This window comes from Stereum hirsutum (genome assembly GCF_000264905.1).
Source record: "Stereum hirsutum FP-91666 SS1 unplaced genomic scaffold STEHIscaffold_2, whole genome shotgun sequence".
NCBI classification, from domain to species: domain Eukaryota; kingdom Fungi; phylum Basidiomycota; class Agaricomycetes; order Russulales; family Stereaceae; genus Stereum; species Stereum hirsutum.
In genome coordinates, this window is record NW_006763132.1 from 1,520,896 (window position 1) to 1,538,544 (window position 17,649).

At 53.2% G+C, this 17,649-nt stretch overlaps 8 protein-coding genes across 8 annotated transcripts; 1 reads left to right on the forward strand and 7 right to left on the reverse strand.

The window, feature by feature from the left end:
* Positions 1-479: 479 nt before the first annotated feature.
* Positions 480-1,793, reverse strand: STEHIDRAFT_90966 (C5-sterol desaturase). The gene is made up of 5 exons (XM_007299751.1): positions 1,208-1,793; positions 1,048-1,148; positions 842-987; positions 677-781; positions 480-612 (listed from the first exon to the last, which is right to left on the reverse strand). The coding sequence occupies exons 1-5, from the start codon at positions 1,747-1,749 to the stop codon at positions 499-501; spliced, it is 1,008 nt and encodes a 335-aa protein (XP_007299813.1). The 5' UTR covers positions 1,750-1,793; the 3' UTR covers positions 480-498.
* A 1,939-nt stretch (positions 1,794-3,732) lies between these two features.
* On the reverse strand, positions 3,733-5,498 carry STEHIDRAFT_152702 (uncharacterized protein; the record flags this gene model as incomplete). Its single annotated transcript, XM_007299789.1, has 4 exons — positions 3,733-3,776; positions 3,853-4,103; positions 4,168-4,793; positions 4,824-5,498. 4 exons carry the CDS (start codon positions 5,496-5,498, stop codon positions 3,733-3,735), a joined length of 1,596 nt encoding a protein of 531 aa, XP_007299851.1.
* A 1,631-nt stretch (positions 5,499-7,129) lies between these two features.
* On the reverse strand, positions 7,130-7,414 carry STEHIDRAFT_42404 (uncharacterized protein; the record flags this gene model as incomplete). Its single annotated transcript, XM_007299173.1, has 1 exon — positions 7,130-7,414. A coding segment is annotated over one exon (285 nt), but the record flags the coding sequence as incomplete, so codon positions are not given.
* Positions 7,415-8,569: 1,155 nt separating this feature from the next.
* Positions 8,570-8,761, reverse strand: STEHIDRAFT_38112 (uncharacterized protein; the record flags this gene model as incomplete). The annotated part of the gene is made up of 1 exon (XM_007299166.1): positions 8,570-8,761. A coding segment is annotated over one exon (192 nt), but the record flags the coding sequence as incomplete, so codon positions are not given.
* A 219-nt stretch (positions 8,762-8,980) lies between these two features.
* On the reverse strand, positions 8,981-9,472 carry STEHIDRAFT_40474 (uncharacterized protein; the record flags this gene model as incomplete). Its single annotated transcript, XM_007299170.1, has 1 exon — positions 8,981-9,472. A coding segment is annotated over one exon (492 nt), but the record flags the coding sequence as incomplete, so codon positions are not given.
* A 1,589-nt stretch (positions 9,473-11,061) lies between these two features.
* STEHIDRAFT_37221 (uncharacterized protein) lies at positions 11,062-11,358 on the reverse strand (the record flags this gene model as incomplete). Its single annotated transcript, XM_007299165.1, has 1 exon — positions 11,062-11,358. A coding segment is annotated over one exon (297 nt), but the record flags the coding sequence as incomplete, so codon positions are not given.
* Positions 11,349-13,207, reverse strand: STEHIDRAFT_152705 (uncharacterized protein; the record flags this gene model as incomplete). The annotated part of the gene is made up of 6 exons (XM_007299790.1): positions 11,349-11,864; positions 11,986-12,213; positions 12,269-12,306; positions 12,367-12,405; positions 12,929-13,000; positions 13,057-13,207. 6 exons carry the CDS (start codon positions 13,205-13,207, stop codon positions 11,349-11,351), a joined length of 1,044 nt encoding a protein of 347 aa, XP_007299852.1.
* Positions 13,208-15,094: 1,887 nt separating this feature from the next.
* STEHIDRAFT_118209 (acid protease) lies at positions 15,095-17,633 on the forward strand. The gene is made up of 5 exons (XM_007299791.1): positions 15,095-15,469; positions 15,537-15,724; positions 15,792-16,191; positions 16,244-16,474; positions 16,537-17,633. Exons 1-5 carry the CDS (start codon positions 15,287-15,289, stop codon positions 17,152-17,154), a joined length of 1,620 nt encoding a protein of 539 aa, XP_007299853.1. The 5' UTR covers positions 15,095-15,286; the 3' UTR covers positions 17,155-17,633.
* Positions 17,634-17,649: the final 16 nt, after the last annotated feature.

Here is a 17,649-nt window from a genome sequence, read left to right on the forward strand (position 1 = left end):
GATGGATGGATGGATGTCGTGGTCACGGAGTGAAAGAAAATATCGATAGTCAAATGTGCACTGTGCGAGTCAAAATAAGTAGCGTTTATATATATACGCACGAGCTCGTACGCTCGTTCTCGTGAGCACTGTCAGCGGAGTTTTTAACTTCTAAACCTTTCAATTCCTTCAACAAATAGTAACCCCAACGGAAACGTGAAAGCAACAGCAGTCAAATCGAAAACTGTACAAGGACAGGACCCCCACCTCCCACCCGCCCACTCTCTAAATAGATTGGATGTACCCAACTATCACCCTCCCCACAACCTCTCTAACACCACTAGATCACCCGAAAGCACAGACTCCGTTCGGTGCTTGCGCTCGTCCAGCCAATTGATCCCATACGCGCTGAAGACGGACGCGACGGGAAAGGAGTGGTATATACGGCGGTGTAGCGCAAGACGAGGAGCGAAGCAAAAAGCCAGAAAAAAACACAGGCCATCGGCTCGGGGAAGACGATCATTGTGCCTTCTGTGCCTTCAAAGCTTTCGCGGCTTGGACTTCGAGGAGCGGGTCCAGTGACGATTCGGGTTGACGGTAGGAGCCTCCCCATCGGTCAGCCCAGGTGAAGTACTGCGTGATAATAAATGAAATGTTAGCAATGCCAGGGTAATAGGGCGGTGAGCGGAGTACGTACCTGGCCATAGTTAACGGTGAAGTAGAGATGGTGGAGCGTGTGGTGTGCTGGTCCGTTGATGACCTTCTCGAGGAAGTGGCCGGTGATCATGTCAGAGTCGTGGATCTAGAGGACGATGGTCAGAATCAAGTCTGCGAGATAATTTGGTTGAGGGTGTCAACGTACGAAGATTGACCAGAAGTTGACGGCGACGAAGAGGGCGAGGTAGAGGTGGCGCTGGAGGGGGAAGATGAAGATGAAGAGGTGGTAGGGGACGGATTGGAGGTAGCCGTCGATGGGGTGGAAGGCGTGCGATGCGAAAGGCGTCGGGACTGGTGATAGACGGGCATGTCAGTACGAAGTCTACTTGAGTGACGCGAAGCACGACGTACTAAGCCATTTGTGGTGGGGCTTGTGGATGTACTTGTACAGGACAGGATGGTGGAGCAGGCGGTGGACCCAGTAGATGCCGTAGTCGGTGAACAGCAAGAACCTGCGAGACGGGGATAATAAGCGCGAGTGGACGGGTAGCACAGGTCGAAATGCACATACCATGGCACTGAGAGAATGAAGTACGCCCAGCCATATTCGTCCACGTTTTGATACAGTTTCGAGTAGCCCATGACCTCCGCTTGGAACCATGGCAAGGTAAGGAGGGTCATTCCGGGGAAGGCAGACAGACTGGACTGAATCTCGAGCTTGACCTGGTTCTTAAGGAAGCGCGGATGGTCCATCATCTCGTGATTGAAGATGTACTGGTAGGAGAGACCGGCGAAGAGGAAGTAGAGGACGATGATACCGGCGAGGGTGATGGCGGAGAGGGAGAGGATCTGTCTCGGGATGTAGTCGCGCGGCCATGCGGAGAGGAGGGGCGCGACGGAAGACGCGTATGGCGCGGTGGCATTGTTGAGCGGTGGGTGTGGTAGGTGTGCTACGAGCGAACGCCAGGTGGGGAGGGGGAGAGCAGCAGCGTCGGAGGGGAGCTTGCCGAAGGACGAGAGGTGGGCGGGGACGTTGAAGGCGTCGAGGGGGAGGACGCGAGCCCAGACGGCGTCGAGGAGATAGTGGTCGGCGAGGGAGAGGACGAGATCCATCGTGGTCTGGACGTTGTCGTCGACGATGAGCACGAGTGGGGGGGCGGATTTCGGGCCATCGTCCTCGACGCTTCACTTTTATTCGCGCACGATAAATCGGAAAGTCACACCACATTTTTCTCTTCAACCACCTTGCACGCGCCACTGCCCCTTTTAGTAATCCCTCCCCGCGGCCTCTTCGGTCCCGCTCTCACCCGCTCACAAACAGGCGCTCACTCATCCACTCCAGGCCGCCCTGGCCTGCCTTAAATGTCTCCTCATTCTGCTCGTCCGCAGCGTATCCTCTGTCAAAGTGGTCTGTCAATCAGCTCTGCTCTTTTCGAATTGTCAGCTCTGGTCTTTCATGATTATTCAATCGGACAAGTCTCCGACATTTCTCCCCACTTCTTCTCCGTGTCTCACGAACGTACTCTTTTGGCTGCATTTCTCCTGAGGCGATCAATTCTCCTAATCCTCGTACTGCCTCGACTCGACATAAAAAGTATATTCCACCAGTGCACTCTCATGCTCCGGACGGCATGACATACGCTCCATTGCACCTCTGGCACAATCATCTAACACGGCAAGTAGTAAGCCTGACGTCTTCGCCGTCTCGCCACCTCTGCTCCATCACAATGACATCCACTTCCACGGCACATAGAACTCAGTGTCACTACCGTCCACTCACCTTCATCCACGCATCAGCGGGGAGCCTTGCGACCCCAACGAGGAGCCCTCCTGCTCCGTCACCTGGCGTTGTTCCTTCACGATTGAACGCACGCTCAGCATCTTCTGCGTATGCTCGTGATGTCACATGTTTGTCGCCGAGTTGAACGTCGTACGACCTCCGGATCCCTTTTCTGATGTGTTCATTCGTGACTGAATCTCCACTTGTCATCTTATCTCTCTCCGAAGCTTATCTGATAAAGCGACCCACTCCGACATGTCGCCGCTCCTCAAAATAGACAAGTGTCCACAACGAATCGGCTAACGGACCTCTTGTCGTCAGACTTTATCCCAACCACACCCGTTTCGGAGGCTGGCCATCGTACGAATCCACAGCACGGACCCAATAGCAAGCATTGCAGATAATCATCCATCCGAGCGTCATGGCCCAACCGAACACCACTTACTACGTGCGCATCTGATGTCTACCGTCTCCAGTACGGCCATTTCGCCTAGTCATGACCTCAGATATATATACACATATTCCTCGCATCCTTCGATCCATTTTTCGCTACAGATCATCACCGTACGATCATCCTTATCTGGTTTCCCAGCGTCGCTTCCAAGTTCCTGCATCTTATACTGTACCTGTAGAATACGGCCTGTCGTTGGTCGAGTTTTCCGAGTCAGAGCAAAGCTGGGCAGGGTTAGCTGTATGAGAAGGTTGTATAGAGACATGTATGTACGTAGTACTAGTCAGATAGCATGATCCAGATTCAGATCTTTGACAGCGTGTGGATCAGAGCGAAAGGCGAGGCTGAAAGCAAAACAAACGCAGCAGCTAGAGCGAGAACGACGATGAAGCGAGAGAAAGCGAGAGTATGTATGTACGAGTACATGGGCTTGGATAGTCTAAGGAAGCGGATCAGACGGTGTACGCGATGAAAAGCAAGGATGGAAAGCAATCGGTTGAAAGCAAACGTTGCAGACTAAAAGTGAGCGAGAGCGGAGATAACGATGAGGCGAGAAAAAAATAGCGGAAACGCATGGTGAGAGCAGATTGAGATTAGGTAGAGCGTGTATTATGCTCTCTAGAAAGGGACTTAGAGCGTATCAGGTGTATGCGAAGAAAACAGTGCGATGACACGGCGAGAAAAGAAAGCAAGGAACGACGAATTGAACATGCGAGAGACGACGATAGCAAGAAAGCGAGAAAAAACAACGAAGAAACAGATTCAGGATCACTTGAAAGCGATTGGACTCTAGCAGGTAAGTAGAACGAGGTCATCATCATCTCAAACCGAGCTGAGAACGACCTGGTTCTCATACCCCAGTATTTTATGCGGATCGTTGTTCGAGTTGGTTCCACGGTATCGTAACGACTAATTATGAGGAGCACAAAGCCGACAAAAATATCAGTCAGAGATACCCTATGTACAACACAAGATACCAACTCACCTGATTCGAACGTCAACGGCGCCATTGGCCTCAGCGCCGCCAGAATAGTCTGTCTAACCTCGTCGCGATGGCTCGGCGGTGTCCACTTCGAGAGCCAGGTCCCAGGCAACAGCTCGACGCTCTGCGTCCCCGTCAACGTCGCGAGAATCCTATTCCACTGGTCGACCTCGAACGCTCCGTGCACGCCCTCGACGGCGCGCGATATCAGGCGATATCTCAGCCCGGAATGCACAAAGTGACGTGCAGGAGTGCTTTGGATATTCCCCGTTGGACGGATGATCGAAGTAAGCCGCAGCACCGACATTCTCTGCATACGAAACGTCGAAGTCCTGCAGGACCTGTATCAGGTCGACGCAGACGTTGAGGAAAGCCCGTCCGTGCACATTGCGATCCAAATGGGAGTGACTCGAAAGCGGGGATTCAAAAGTGGCGCAGAATATCGTCGTCGTTTCCTCCAGGGTGGACGCTAACCGAGCGAACGCACTCGCGAGTTTGGGGTGACGGAAGATAATATTCCTTCCCTCTTCCTCGTTCAGCGTAGTCCGAAAATCGTCCAGAGCGCGTGACAGAATATCAAGAGTAAGCTCGCGTTCGGGCCCTATACCGTTCGTATTAGATCCAGGAAACGCCAATGGCCTCAAAGCCTCCAGAATGGTCTGCGCGACTCCATCGCGATGGTCCATTGGCGTCCAATTTTCGTGATAGGCCCCCGGCAACAGCTCGACGCCCTTCGTCCCTGACAAGCTCACGACCGCATCGTTCCACACTCGGCTGTCCAGTACCATGGACGGACTAGCTCGAGACACGCTCTCAAGAGCCCGCAGGATCTCGGCCTGGAACGCGCAGAGGGATGTGCAGGAGCCGTTAGGGTGTTCTCCACTAGACGAGTGACTGAAGTATGCGGCGCTGCTGACGTTCTCGACATAAGAACTGTCAAAGGTCTACAAGAGCTGGATCAGACTAATGCATACGGAAGCGAATGCACGTCCTTGCGCGTCGCGGTCCAAATAGGCGCTGGAATGTGGGTATTCGAAGGTAGCGCAGAATATCGTCGTCGTTTCTTTCAGCAGAAAAGCCAACCAATCGAACGCAGCCGTGAGTTTCGGGTGTCTGAACAGAACATTCCTGTCTTTAACTCGAGTCAACACATCGCCGAAGAGATCAATAGCACGAGGCAGCCCCCCAACGACCGCAGGAAAGTCGACGAGTTTTTCACGCCTGTTGGAGCAGAGAACCCACTTCACGAGCTCTTTTGCCATTTTGGGGTCAATGTGCGGACTACGGAGCTCCACGTTCATGCCTCGAGTCATGAACTCGGTCATGTTGCGCGGAAGACTGTCTCCCAAGCTGTCGCGCAGCTTGCCCATGTAAAGTGACCACGAGCCATGGTATCCCAGTACCTCGCTCACAGCACCTTCGATATTGAGCGGTGATGACGACTGAGACGCTTTCCATTGCACCTCCGCTGCAAAGACATCCCAGAGAAAGTCCATGAATTTCGTACGAGAAAATGTCTCCGGGGAGGAGTCTGAACTATTGAACTCGGGGATGTTGAGCAGTAGAAGCGCCACGACGGGCAAATGGCGAGATACAGATTGGTTGTACGGGTTTCGAAGATCGGGAGTCGACGAGACGAGCATGTGCATCGCTGTGGAGAAGGGCGATTCCCAGAGCAGATGCGAATGGACTTGCCCCGTACTGAACAAGGAGTATCTCTCGGCTGCCTGCACCAGCAGCGGTTAGAGGAGCGTGGTATTGGCAGTCGAGTACTCGAGCCTTGGATCTTGGATGTCTGCAATACGGTTCACGATTAGTAAACGAAAGGGTCTGGAGGGCTAGGAGCACTGACCTCTCAATGCAACGGGTGCAAAGCTGAATGGATCCGCGATGAAAGTAGCCGCAGAGACGTTCGCCCGGGCATGCGCCTCAGTCGACAGCATATAGGCACAGGACTCTATCTCGCGGTCCAGAGGCCGTGCGACATGATACAGTTTATCTGGTATCGACTCTGGCTTCCTGCCTTGGGACAGACATTGCATTATAAGGGTAGGAAATGCGGCTACGGCTTGGTCGATGATATCGGCGTCGTGAGTCAGTTTGAGAGCAGAATGGAAAGCTTCGGCGTCGTGTAGTTCAAGAGTTGCGTTTCTTTTTTTGAATCCAGTTTATTGTCCATCAGCGAAGGAAGCCGCTATGTAAGACAGAACAGAGCGTCGGGGTACAAACGAGAGGGGCTGATATAAGTAAGAGACTGACGGGAACCCCGAGGGGCACAGAGGGGGAGAGAGGGGTATGAAGGGGAGAAGCGTGCAGACTGAAACAAACCGGAACAGGGAGAGGTAGGTAAGAGGGGGGTAAGAGAGCCGAGAGTAGGGTGGCAAGAACCGTATGACGAGTGAGGCACGGGCTGATGAAGACGAAGACTGATATATAAGAAAGACTGCAAGAGAGAAAGAGACCTGACGGAAACAGTCGCGGGCGAGAACGAGACCGAACGAGACAGACGATACAAGGACCGAGCGAGACAGACGAGAGAAAGACCGAGCGAGACAGACGAGAAAGAGACAGACGAGAAAGAGACAGACGAGAAAAAGACCGAACACGACAAAGACGGACGAAAAAGAGACCAGACAGGCCAGAGACATACGAGAAATAGGCCGAACAGATAATGGGCAGAAGGGGGTGCGTGTATGAGACCAGTCGAGACTAAGCAGACTATTTGAGGGGATATGCGAGAGGGTGGGCACAAACGTGCGAGGGCAGGCTTCCTACAGTCCTTCCACCAACGAATACGGAGTTGCGGAGCGAGCTCGGACGCACGAAGTTGCGGAGTTGGATCGAACGCTCGAGTAGACAACTGTGTTTGACTGGGATGAATAAGAGATGCTCAGTTGTGTCAGCAATCACGCCACGAAACTGATAAGAATGCGAAGGAAAAGGAAAAGGAAAAAAAAAATTAGCCGGGATCATACTCATGCCGGACAAAGCGGCGTGTTGCATGTACAAAGGTGAGAAGTGGGACAATATTGCTTTGACGATCCAGGAGGACGTCGAGCCCTAGCCGACGGGCACGACAAGCTTTCTGAAGGATGAAACGCTCATAGCGATACTTCGGACATTCAAGGAGAAAGTGAGAGACCGTCTCATCGAGGGTGCCACACGCCGGGCACCGAGTGGAGTTGACGCGACCGAAGCGGTGGAGGTAGTGGTTGAGAGAGACGTGACCAGATCGAAGTTGGAAGAGGAGACTGGAGCCGGCGCGGCGAAGGGAGGAGCGATCGATGAGCTTCAGGAAGGATTTCGAAGGTAGCGAAGGGCCGATGCGTCGAAACTGAGTGGCCCGAGATGATTGGGCCCAATCGCTAGCCCAGCTCGCCTTGATTTTGGACGTGAAGGACTGGATGAGAGCGGAACAGTTGTAGGATAGGCGGGAGCGGAGGATATGCGGGAGGTCAGCAGCGGGGCTGGACAGACCATGAGCAGCCGACTTAGCGCCGACGTCAGCAAGCTCGTTGCCCTCTGCTCCTTCGTGACCCGCCACCCAGCGGATCTCCAGACGATACCCATGCGGGCCTCTCTCTCGCTTGACAGTCTTTGCCAGGCGTAGGAACTCGTCAACCAGGTACTGTCCAGAGTGGGCTGCAGCCGTCGAAGGTGCCATCAGGGCGCTTTGGTTATCGACGTTGATAGAGGTTGTAAGGCAAGCACTCGGCTCAGTCGAAATAAGGTGGATGGCGAGGAGAAGCCCGACTAGTTCGGCTTCATATACAGAGTGATGCGATAGTTTTCCGAGGTGGAAGTGGAGGGTTCGAGGAGGGCGACTGTGGCGAAGTAGAACAGCAGAGGCGCCAACACGACCTGCGATCGCAGACCCATCAGAGTAAATCCGAATATCATTGGACTGGACGGCATCAAGAGCGACCGCTTCATCGCGGGAGTCAGCTATGAACGTTGAGAACGGAAGACGTGAACCGGGGCGAAGGGAGAGCGGCGCGAGGGACTCGACCCGGTCGGGGACAATCCTTGTGAGGCGGAAGAGGTCATGGATAGGCTCGCGGTGACTGGAAATATCGAAATGGCGCGCGCATCGTCTCACAATAGGGAAAAGAGGATGGGAGGAGGAAAGAGACGCGAGTCGGACAGCGGAGCGAGTGCAGATCTTGTCGACCCAGTGCATGGTGGGAAGGAGGTAGGCGTGAGCGTCGAGGACGACTGTTGGCGTGGTCCGAAGGCCACCAGTGATCGCTAGCGCTCCAATACGCTGTACCCGGGCCATGCTCGAGATGTGCCCAGCGGACCCGGCCAGACGCTTCCCCCCAACATCGACAAGGGGGGAGCACCATACGTCTATAGCATAACCCATCTTCGGCAATGCAACAGCCACAAAGAGGCGTCTAACTTGACCCGGAGACATACCGCTCGACGGTTTCGCTAGCCGCCGCAGCTGTAAAGTCCAGTCCATGCCCCGCTTCACTGCATACTGAGCCTGGACGTGCCAGCGAAGTTCTCGGTCAAAGTGAGCACCCAGGTACTTCGCCGACAAAGATGAGGGGACAACAGCGAAGTTAGGAATGGTCAGAGAGCAACTTTGGTGCTTCTTGTTCCGAGAGAAGTCAACAACCGCCAACTTCTTCGGTTCGAATGACGAGTTGTGGTCCCGTGACCAATCAAGGCCACCACCCGGCCGCACCATCATCGATGCTAGAGTAAGGTGAGTATCGTCAAAGGTTTTTCCGGTGGCGATGAAGATGGTATCGTCGGCGTAGCCTGAGGCGAACTCGCTGGGGCCGGTGGGGATGTCGAGGGCGTCAGCACTGTAGTACAAGTATATGAGGAAGGAGAATGGGCAGCCTTGACCGATCCCGTTGTCGATATCAAAGGCGTCCGAGGTGAAGTTGTCGAACCGCATCCGAGTACGACGGTTGGACAGCATCCTGGCCACAAAGTCCACTATCGGTAGTGGGACACGCTGTTTTCGCATGTTGTGGATGACGCGATCGTGAACAGCGTTGGGGAAGGCGCCTTCGATGTCAAGAAAGAGCACGGAAGCAACCTTGCCCTGGCGCCAGGCGTGTTTGATGTGATGAACGAGGTAGTGCATGGCATCGGTGGTGGTGCGGCCAGGTCGTCCGCCGAAGTGGGTCGGTGGAAGAAGAGCAAACTTTTCGGTGATATAGGAGAGCTGGCCAGCGACAAGGGCCGACAGTAGCTTGGCAATCGTGCACAGAAGAGCAATTGGGCGGAACGACTTTGCCAGATCATAAGCCGCCCTTCCGAACTTCCTCAGAACCACAGTCAGGAACTCCTTCCACGGACCATAGTAAGTTTGAAGTGTGAATACAGCGCGGAATATGAAGTAGAGACGCTCGAGTATGACATCGATGCACTTCATGAGAACGACGTTAGGGATTCCATCCGGACCCGGAGCCTTGTAAGGGCTCAGCCTCCGAACTTGGGTGCGAATCTGGTCTCGTGTGAAGTTGTGATAGGTACCGGGCACGGGGTCGCTATATGCAAAGTCGCGAGGTACGGATGAGGTGTCCGGTCGCGGGGGAAAGAATGCCTTGGCGAAAACCTCCGCCTTCTCCGCCTCCGATGAAATAGTCTTGAAAGTCCCATCGGGTTGCTGGACCTTGAGAGGAGGTATCCTTGTCTTACCGGCGTCGCCTGAGGGGGTAGAGATGAATCGGTTGGCCGTCCAGATGTCGGCGCCCGAGATGTCCTCTAGCCAGTCCTGCCAATGCTGCCGCTTCGTAGTCTCGAGAACAGACTTGTAAAGCTTCCGCGCCTCAGCCAAAACGGCATGTGAAGTATGTCCAGGCAGGTCACGAAACTTATAGGCTTGTCGCGCTTTGCGTAACATGTCTTTGCGCAAGTCTGCAAGTTCACGAGTCCACCAGCGCTTAGAATGAGGCGATGGGCGAGCCACCGGTACATGGGAAGAAATAGTGCTCTGAATGCAGGAGGTGAGCGTGGATACGGCACGGATGAAGTCCTCTTCGGAGACCAGATAAGAAGCGTTGGGCACAGAAGAGGAGGATAGACGGTCAGAGAGAGCGGAGCGGAAGGCCTCCCAGTCAACGAGACGAAAATTGGGAGTCGGTTGGTAGTCAACATGTGCAAGAGAGAGATCCAAAATGCTAACAATGGGGACATGATCTGTAGTGGGGCCTTGCAGCTCTGGTTTAGTATCGCATGAGACAAAAAGGTCAAGAGTATGAGAAGTGCAGAAGACGTTGTCGAGACGTGACCACAGCTTAGAGACAAAATGTCGGTGGGTAGGGATATTGGCAGGGAGAGCCATGCGTAGATCGAGATCTGAAAGCAGGGTCATGAAGTGCTCAGCTGCGTCCTGCGCTTTATTAGTGAATAGCCGGACATCCTCTGGATTGTCCCAGGCCGGATCATGGCGGTTGAAGTCTCCAAGCCAGATGACATGCGAGGCAGACGTAGGAAACAAGAGAGAGTGGTTCAGGCGGAAGAATTCTCGAAGGGCCACCTCCGTGGCAGGGCTGATGCAATCATTGTAGATGTTGAATATAGTGACGAAATCAGAGACAGGAGGACCACCTCCGGCGCCCGAGGAGCGCGGTATACGAAACTGGAGAACCGTAACATCCGGCGACGGGAACGAAAGCTGCTCCCAAGGACAGGAAGCAGAGATATTAGAGCGGACAAATGTGATTGAACGAGAGGTCTGAGATGTAGTGAGGTGTGTTGAGGGGTAGACCACATGCCAGTCACGAGAAGCACGAGTGTTATTGAGATAGTCGAGATAAGGCTCTTGTATAGCAAGCACATCATAGTCCGCCCAAGAGCGATCATTAAAAAGGCCAAGCTGTGTGACATTAGAACTGTTCACATTCTGTTGCCAAATGCGCAACTTCGAAGTAGAGGAGTCAGGTCGTACAATCATCGGGGTCCTAATGGGGTAGCATTGGAGGACGTCGCGGGAACACAGTGCGCAGGCCCTAGGCCCTCGGGATCATGGTACGCGTTAGGCGTCGGCGGGAGTGTGCGTGGGGGACGCTGATCAAGATGGGGCGGAGCCGGCTTCTTCCAGTCCGACAACGTAGTCTGTCGAGGCTGCGAGGGGGGAGGGTCACCACCACGACGGTCAATCCGTTTGACTTCAAATGCCTTTGGGAAACGTTCAAGGACGGGGACACGAGGGGGAGCAGAACGGTGAGTAATAGGATCACTCGTAACAAAGAATGGCATGGCGTTATCGGGGTTGCGTGCATCATATTCATCACAGAGCTGGAGGAAAGTAGGGCACTCCCTGCTTGAGCTCGTGTGAGAGCTCGTACCACAAGAAACACAGAGGAAGGTCTTATACGAAGAACAGGTATGGGAGCGGTGCGCTCCGCCACACGTTCCGCAAACGTCGACCTCAGAACGGCATACAGCAGCCATGTGACCGTATTGCTGGCATCGAGAACATTTAATCGGCTCCCGCTTCAACTTCTCCACCTCCACGAAACAGTCGAGTACAGTTAAAGAGTTGCGCTTTTCGGAGCGTGGTCTGTCTGAGGAAGAACATTGACGACTGCTGTATCGGAGGAGGAGGATGAATGAGCAGCAGCCAAGATAGCGTTCTGAGACCAATCCGAACCCCTCGTAAGCCAGGACAACCATGAACGACAAGAGCTAGGAATGTTCATGAAAAGCTGATCAGTTGCGCTGGTTATCGAAGGGCCATATATGATCCAGAAATGCATCAGGCTTGACTGGAACGGAGAACGATCAGGGTACAACCATCCATGGAGCACTGTCCACACTGTGTACATCGCAACAGCGGTGTCAAAAACAGACGACAAAATGCCAGCGACGAGGACCTGGATGAACGGTGACGAGAGTGGCACTGCACTCGAGATGACGTTGTCCAACAGCCCAACAACGAACAAGACGACGGGAAGAACCAGGAGTTGGGGAAGGAACTCGACCGTAGGAGCGAGCAACCTGTTGGCTTCTAACCAACGCCGGTGAAGGTCGCCCAGCTTTTTGTGAGCCTGGGAGTGGCGAGATCGTGTTAGCATTGCAACATAGCCTCGACTTGTCACTGCAAGGACGGCAACCGATATCTGTTCGAGGAATTAGTATTAGCCTGCGTCAAAAAAACTGTAATCGTACACTAAGAATTGACGATATGGACCAGTAGAAGTTGAGGCGGACTGCCGTTGCGTCAGGCTTGAAAGGGACGGGTGGCGATATGTTCAGGTCGGAATTGACGTCACTGGTGGCGACCACAATGTTGGTGAGATTCTGGAGCAGCTCGTTTGTCCTATCCACGGGATTTTGTGACAGCTCCGGAAGGGACTGCACGAAAAGGTTGATGATGATGGCCGAGAAAAGAGCAATCTATGCAGAATTAAGTCAGTGTTAGGTGCAAGAGACACCAACTTGAAGTACATACGAAAACAAGGGTGGTGTCGAGTGTCCCCCTCCAGCGATCTAGGGTTGGTTGGATATGAGCCAGATGCGAGCGAAGCAACGGCTACCATGCAGCAGCACTTGTTGCAGGGACGGCGGGGATCGCCTGCTTTGTCATATCTGCCCATATGGTGTCAGTACGAGTTGGGAAAGATAGTAAGATAGGGCTCGTTAGCGAACCACGAACATCACGTGCAAACCCCCATTCCTCTCTCTCAGCGAATGGCCAAAGCATAACACAGTTAATTAAAAATCCAGCCGCACAGAACTCCGGCCAACGGTGAGGCCAAACTTTCTGTGCGGAGGAATTTTGGAAAAGATCCATTTTGCGATGGCCATTTAGCTAGCAATGAGGAACTAAGTGGATTGCTCATGTGGCGCGACAACGACGCGCGCGGTTTTTTTTTCGACAGTCGCCAGTGAATGGCCAACCACATTCGTCGAAATCCACAAAAGTAATTGCAAGGTTCTCTTGCTGGGACTCATGCGCATCTTTCTGTGCGGCTGGATTCTGGAGAACTGTTTGTTACAGATGGCAATTCACTGTGCGCTGCGAGGGAGGCTTTTCGCCACCGTGCACGTGATGTTCGTGGTTCGCTATCGAGCCCTATCTTATCAGTAGTTCACAATGATAGGTACGCACCCGAACTTGAAGCCACAGAGACTTGTTTTTCGTATATCTTGCGCAAGATATCAAGGATCTCAAATGATACAGCTAAAATAATGTCGTATCAGCGCGCAAAGTATGGATGGACTAATATTTTGACGTACCATTGCCCGATAACGTAGAAGCTCCCGCCAATCCTTTGCGAACATTTTCCGTCTCGACCAAGAGCCGACCCGTCAGCTCGGTCTGTCTCTCCATCAACTTGACCAGGTCCTCGAATCCGGCTGCCCTAGGCGCCGGGTCAGTGTCGGCCATAGCAGCAGAGTCAGTCGTGGGCAAGTCGTCGGGGTGAATTGTAATGAACACGAAACCAGAAGAATTGCAGGCGCCTTTTAAGTCAAAAAAGGCGAGAAGAAAGGCCAACCAGCCAGGAGCGGCGGACAAAGAAAGTCAACGACAATGAGCGCCCTACTCCATTGATACGTCTAAATGGCCGCTGAAAGAAAATAGTTGGACCCATGAGGACCTATACGTGTCCCTTACCGTAAGCGGAAGGTATTCCTTTGTCCGGCAACGCCCGGCTACTTTCGCGACTTGCCGCATCCTTTCGCCACATTCGCGTCTTGAACTCGACACTCACAGTGACTTTTCCAGTCCCGGAGAACAATCAGTACCCTCAGAGTCTCAGCCTTTGAGCATAGGTTGCATCTCTACACTCCGAAGGCTGTATCAAATGTTGCGCAGTATCGTAGAAGGCGATGGTGACAACTACTCATGGAATCACTTGTCCTTTGTCAGGACGGCGGCTGCTGCTTCTGCTCACAACATTCACCATTCAACATCATGATCGTGATATATTCCGGCTCCCTCTCCTAGGTCCTGTTTCCTTTTTTTTTTTTCTGAATTCGACACGTCTTCATGTATGCTGTGACGAAATGGACAGCCTTACCAGCGCGTCGTGAACTAGGCCCAACTACCTCGGCGCATCTAACTCTTCCTACTGGGGCCATCATTAGGTATGGTACTCACACAGAGGAATGGGAAATGGTTTCGATTTGTTGTGGGCTGTTCCATCTTGTTCCTCCGTATAACGACCGTGTGTATTCCTGTTCGCCGCACATGCCGCACACGTCGTAGTCCAAGCCTTGATCCTGCTTGTATCACACTTTACGCTCACGTCGACAAGGCCCAGAATTGTCATCATTACTATCTTCATGCGGGCGATGGAGTGACCCCACCACCTTTGCACCACTCCATCATCAAGAGCACTGTAAAACCGCTGGGACCATGGTAGCTCAGTGGGAACAAACAGTTCACATATGTGCGTTGATTTCAATTGATATGCATCGTCTTCCCAACTAACAGCGGTGCCACGTTAAAAGCGGGATACACATGATGCAGCCCACAAACGACTCCTGCGACATTCTACATCATACATCGAGCATGTACAAGATTTACATCACGAACTAGATCGTCATGGGACTCCTTGGATTTCTAGCGTGAACTGTTCGCCGTGCTCGCCGTTGAACTTCGTCAATGTATTTTACACTTCAAGGTTGCCTTCGGAAGGTCGTGATCCTCCTGTGAATCCACTGATATCATAGTGGCACTTGATACATTGTCCATAACCCTTATTGTTCATAGACCTTCTCTATATCCCAATTGTCTTACCTAATCCCAACAGGACAGTGCAACGAAAAGCATTCTGTCGATCTATCGTATGAGTATTGCCCAGTGTTAGTGAACGGATGCAGTGGAGGTTGAAAGAGGTTACTACAACAAGCGGAACAGACTTCTGATCTGTGCGGCTTCCTTGTCCTGGAAGACTGGAAGGGGCAGTTAGCCTGGTGATTATTGTACCCTTAGTAGCCCATACTCCCCGAGCTCGATGAGGTATGAGCGAATCGAGCTTCTGGATGTTGCCGTCCGAACGCTGCGCGCGTCGTGATTTCTCTGTGCTTTCATTGCAACTTTTGCTCCTGATGATAAAACATAGTGGATGGGGAAGCAGCAGATCGGAAGCGCGATGGGTGCATACGACGTAGGCTATATTTAGCGCCGAAGACGATGGTTGTTTGGCAACGGCTTGCAACGGCCATTGGACAGGTGCATTGTCCGAGGCACAGGCGCCGAGCAGGCCGCGCTGCGTGGCTCCGCAGTATGGAAGGATACATAAACGTCGAGGGCAACCCCGCGTCTCCATCTCTTCCTCCTCCCTTCCACGCCTCCTCCCTCCGTCTCCTTTGTCCTTCATTTTCTCTTCATTTTCTTTCAAGGCAGGGCCTTCAGTTCCTTCAAGTCAGCTAGTCTATCCGAGCGTCGTCGCCACATCTTCATTCCTTCATCGTCCTCTTTCGCTACATATTCACGACAATCCTCGCTCTCTCTGTCAATATGCAGCTCGGTCTTGGTCTTACTTCGCTTCTGGCAAGCCTCGTCGTCGCCATCTCTGCACCAGAGTTGGTTGATGCTGCTCCTCTCAACCGCATTGCCCCTGTCAGCCGTCGTGCTCCTGGTGGCATGGTCACCATGCCCTTGAAGCGCATTCAGCAGAGGGATGATCTCCACCCCCAGCTCGTACGCTTATTCCACCAAATATATACCTTCAAATTTTATTGAGAAGTCTTTTTGTGATATCGTATAGCTTCTCCAACAGCACATCAATAGGTCTCACCGTCGTTTGGCTCGCATGACTGGCCGGGACGAACCCACGAAGCGTGACCTCGAGAACGCCATCGCCAAGCGTATGTACCACATCGAGAAGCGTGGCGAGTCCATCGAGGCCCGTTTCAACCGCAACGGCTTTAGCAGCTCTGACCTCAAGGCTAATGCGTTCGTCTATTTTCGTCACAATCACATAACACAGTCCATTCTGATTCCGCATTTGTTCCCGTAATAGGAAGAAGGGTGCCGTCGCTGCTGCCAAAGGCAAGAAGAAGGGCAAGGGTGCTGCTGCTGCCGCCGGTGCAGGTGCCGGAGCCGCTGCTGGTGCCGGTGCTGCTGCTGCTGCTGGCTCCAATGCAAGCGCTACCGCCACCGCATCTGCTGCCGCAGGTTCTGGCACTGGCATTTCGCAAATCGATGTCGACGCGGAGACCAACGGTGGTTTGACCGCAGCCAACACCCCCACGGGCAACAACAGTCTTGGTCTTGACATTGAGGCCAACGACGTTGGTTACATTGCGACCGTTCAGATGGGTACACCCGCGACGGACTTCAAGTTGCTCATGGACTCTGGCTCTGCCGATCTCTGGGTTGGCTCCGCCGATGGATGCCAGTCGAGTGCTGGTGGTGACTGCGTGCGTTATATCAACTCTTCGTTGAGGATCATTGTCTAACTCGATTTAACAGGGAAACCACACTTTCCTCGGCACAGCCTCCTCTTCTTCCTTCGTGAACACGAACACGGCTTGGCAGATCACTTATGGCTCCGGTGCCGTTTCTGGTGATATCGTCACCGACAACCTTGTTGTCGCTGGCCTCAGTCTCAACGCTCACACATTCGGTGTTGCCACTGAGGAAACCCAGGACTTCTCCGACGACTCTGTTCCTTTCGACGGTCTCATGGGTCTCGCGCAGAGCGTAAGTTGCGATTGATCTATTTCTACATTCAGAGTGTGACTAATCGTTTAATCTCTTGATAGACCCTTTCCGAGCAACAGACACCCACCCCCGTTGAATCACTTGCTTCTGCCGGCCTCATTGACTCCGCCACAACTTCCTTCAAGATCTCTCGTCTCGCCGATCAGGCAAACGATGGTGAAATCACTTTCGGTGGTCTCGACTCGTCCAAGTTCGACGCCTCTACGCTCACTACGATCGCAAACGTCAACACCGAAGGTTTCTGGGAGGCAGCCGTTGACTCATTCAGCGCTGACGGTCAAGATCTCGGACTTACTGGCCGCACTGCCATCCTCGACACCGGCACCACCCTCATCGTTGCTCCCGCTGATGACGCCGCCACCGTTCACGCTGCCATCCCCGGTTCTCAGTCTGATGGCCAGGGCGGATTCACCATTCCTTGCACCACCTCGACTTCGATCGCGCTGACCATGAACGGCACTTCCTTCGCTATCGACCCCAGGGATCTTCTGTTTGCCCCCGTGGACGCGAACGACCTCACAGGCGACTGTGTCTCCGGTATCTCAAGTGGTAGCGTCGGTGGCGCCAACGAGTGGTTGGTCGGCGATGTCTTCCTCAAGAACGCGTACTTCTCCACCAACGTGAACACCAACCAGATCCAACTCGCCAAGCTCGTTTAGAGTTTCGAGGTTTTCTTGGATCGGGTCGTGGGTCGTGCTTCCAGGGCTCTTCCGGAGAGGTTGCGGGTTTTGTGTCTTTTGCGTGTTATGTATTGCTGTGTACGATGTTGTGGACCGGCTTCGCTTTTCGTGCTCGCTCATATGGGAATTGCTGCTTCATCTTTACTTATTATTTCCCTTTCTTTCTCTGTGCCCACTCACTGCTGGTGTAGACCTGGGTTGATGCTTACTACTGTCGGTTGCGATACTTGTACTGCGTCCAGTACGCGCGTCATTTGTCTGTTACCTGCACATCACATTCTAACTATCGGCCTCCATCTTCATACTGCTCGTCGTCATGGGTTTGGGTACAGCACTTTTGCATTCACATGGAACTTGAACGTCTCGGAGGCGGATGATTGATAGACCTCGACTGGTCGGCGGGAACGGAGTGTTGTACGCTTGTTTGCTCCCAATGACTATACTCGAGGTTGGAGGAAACCGAAGGAAAGAAAC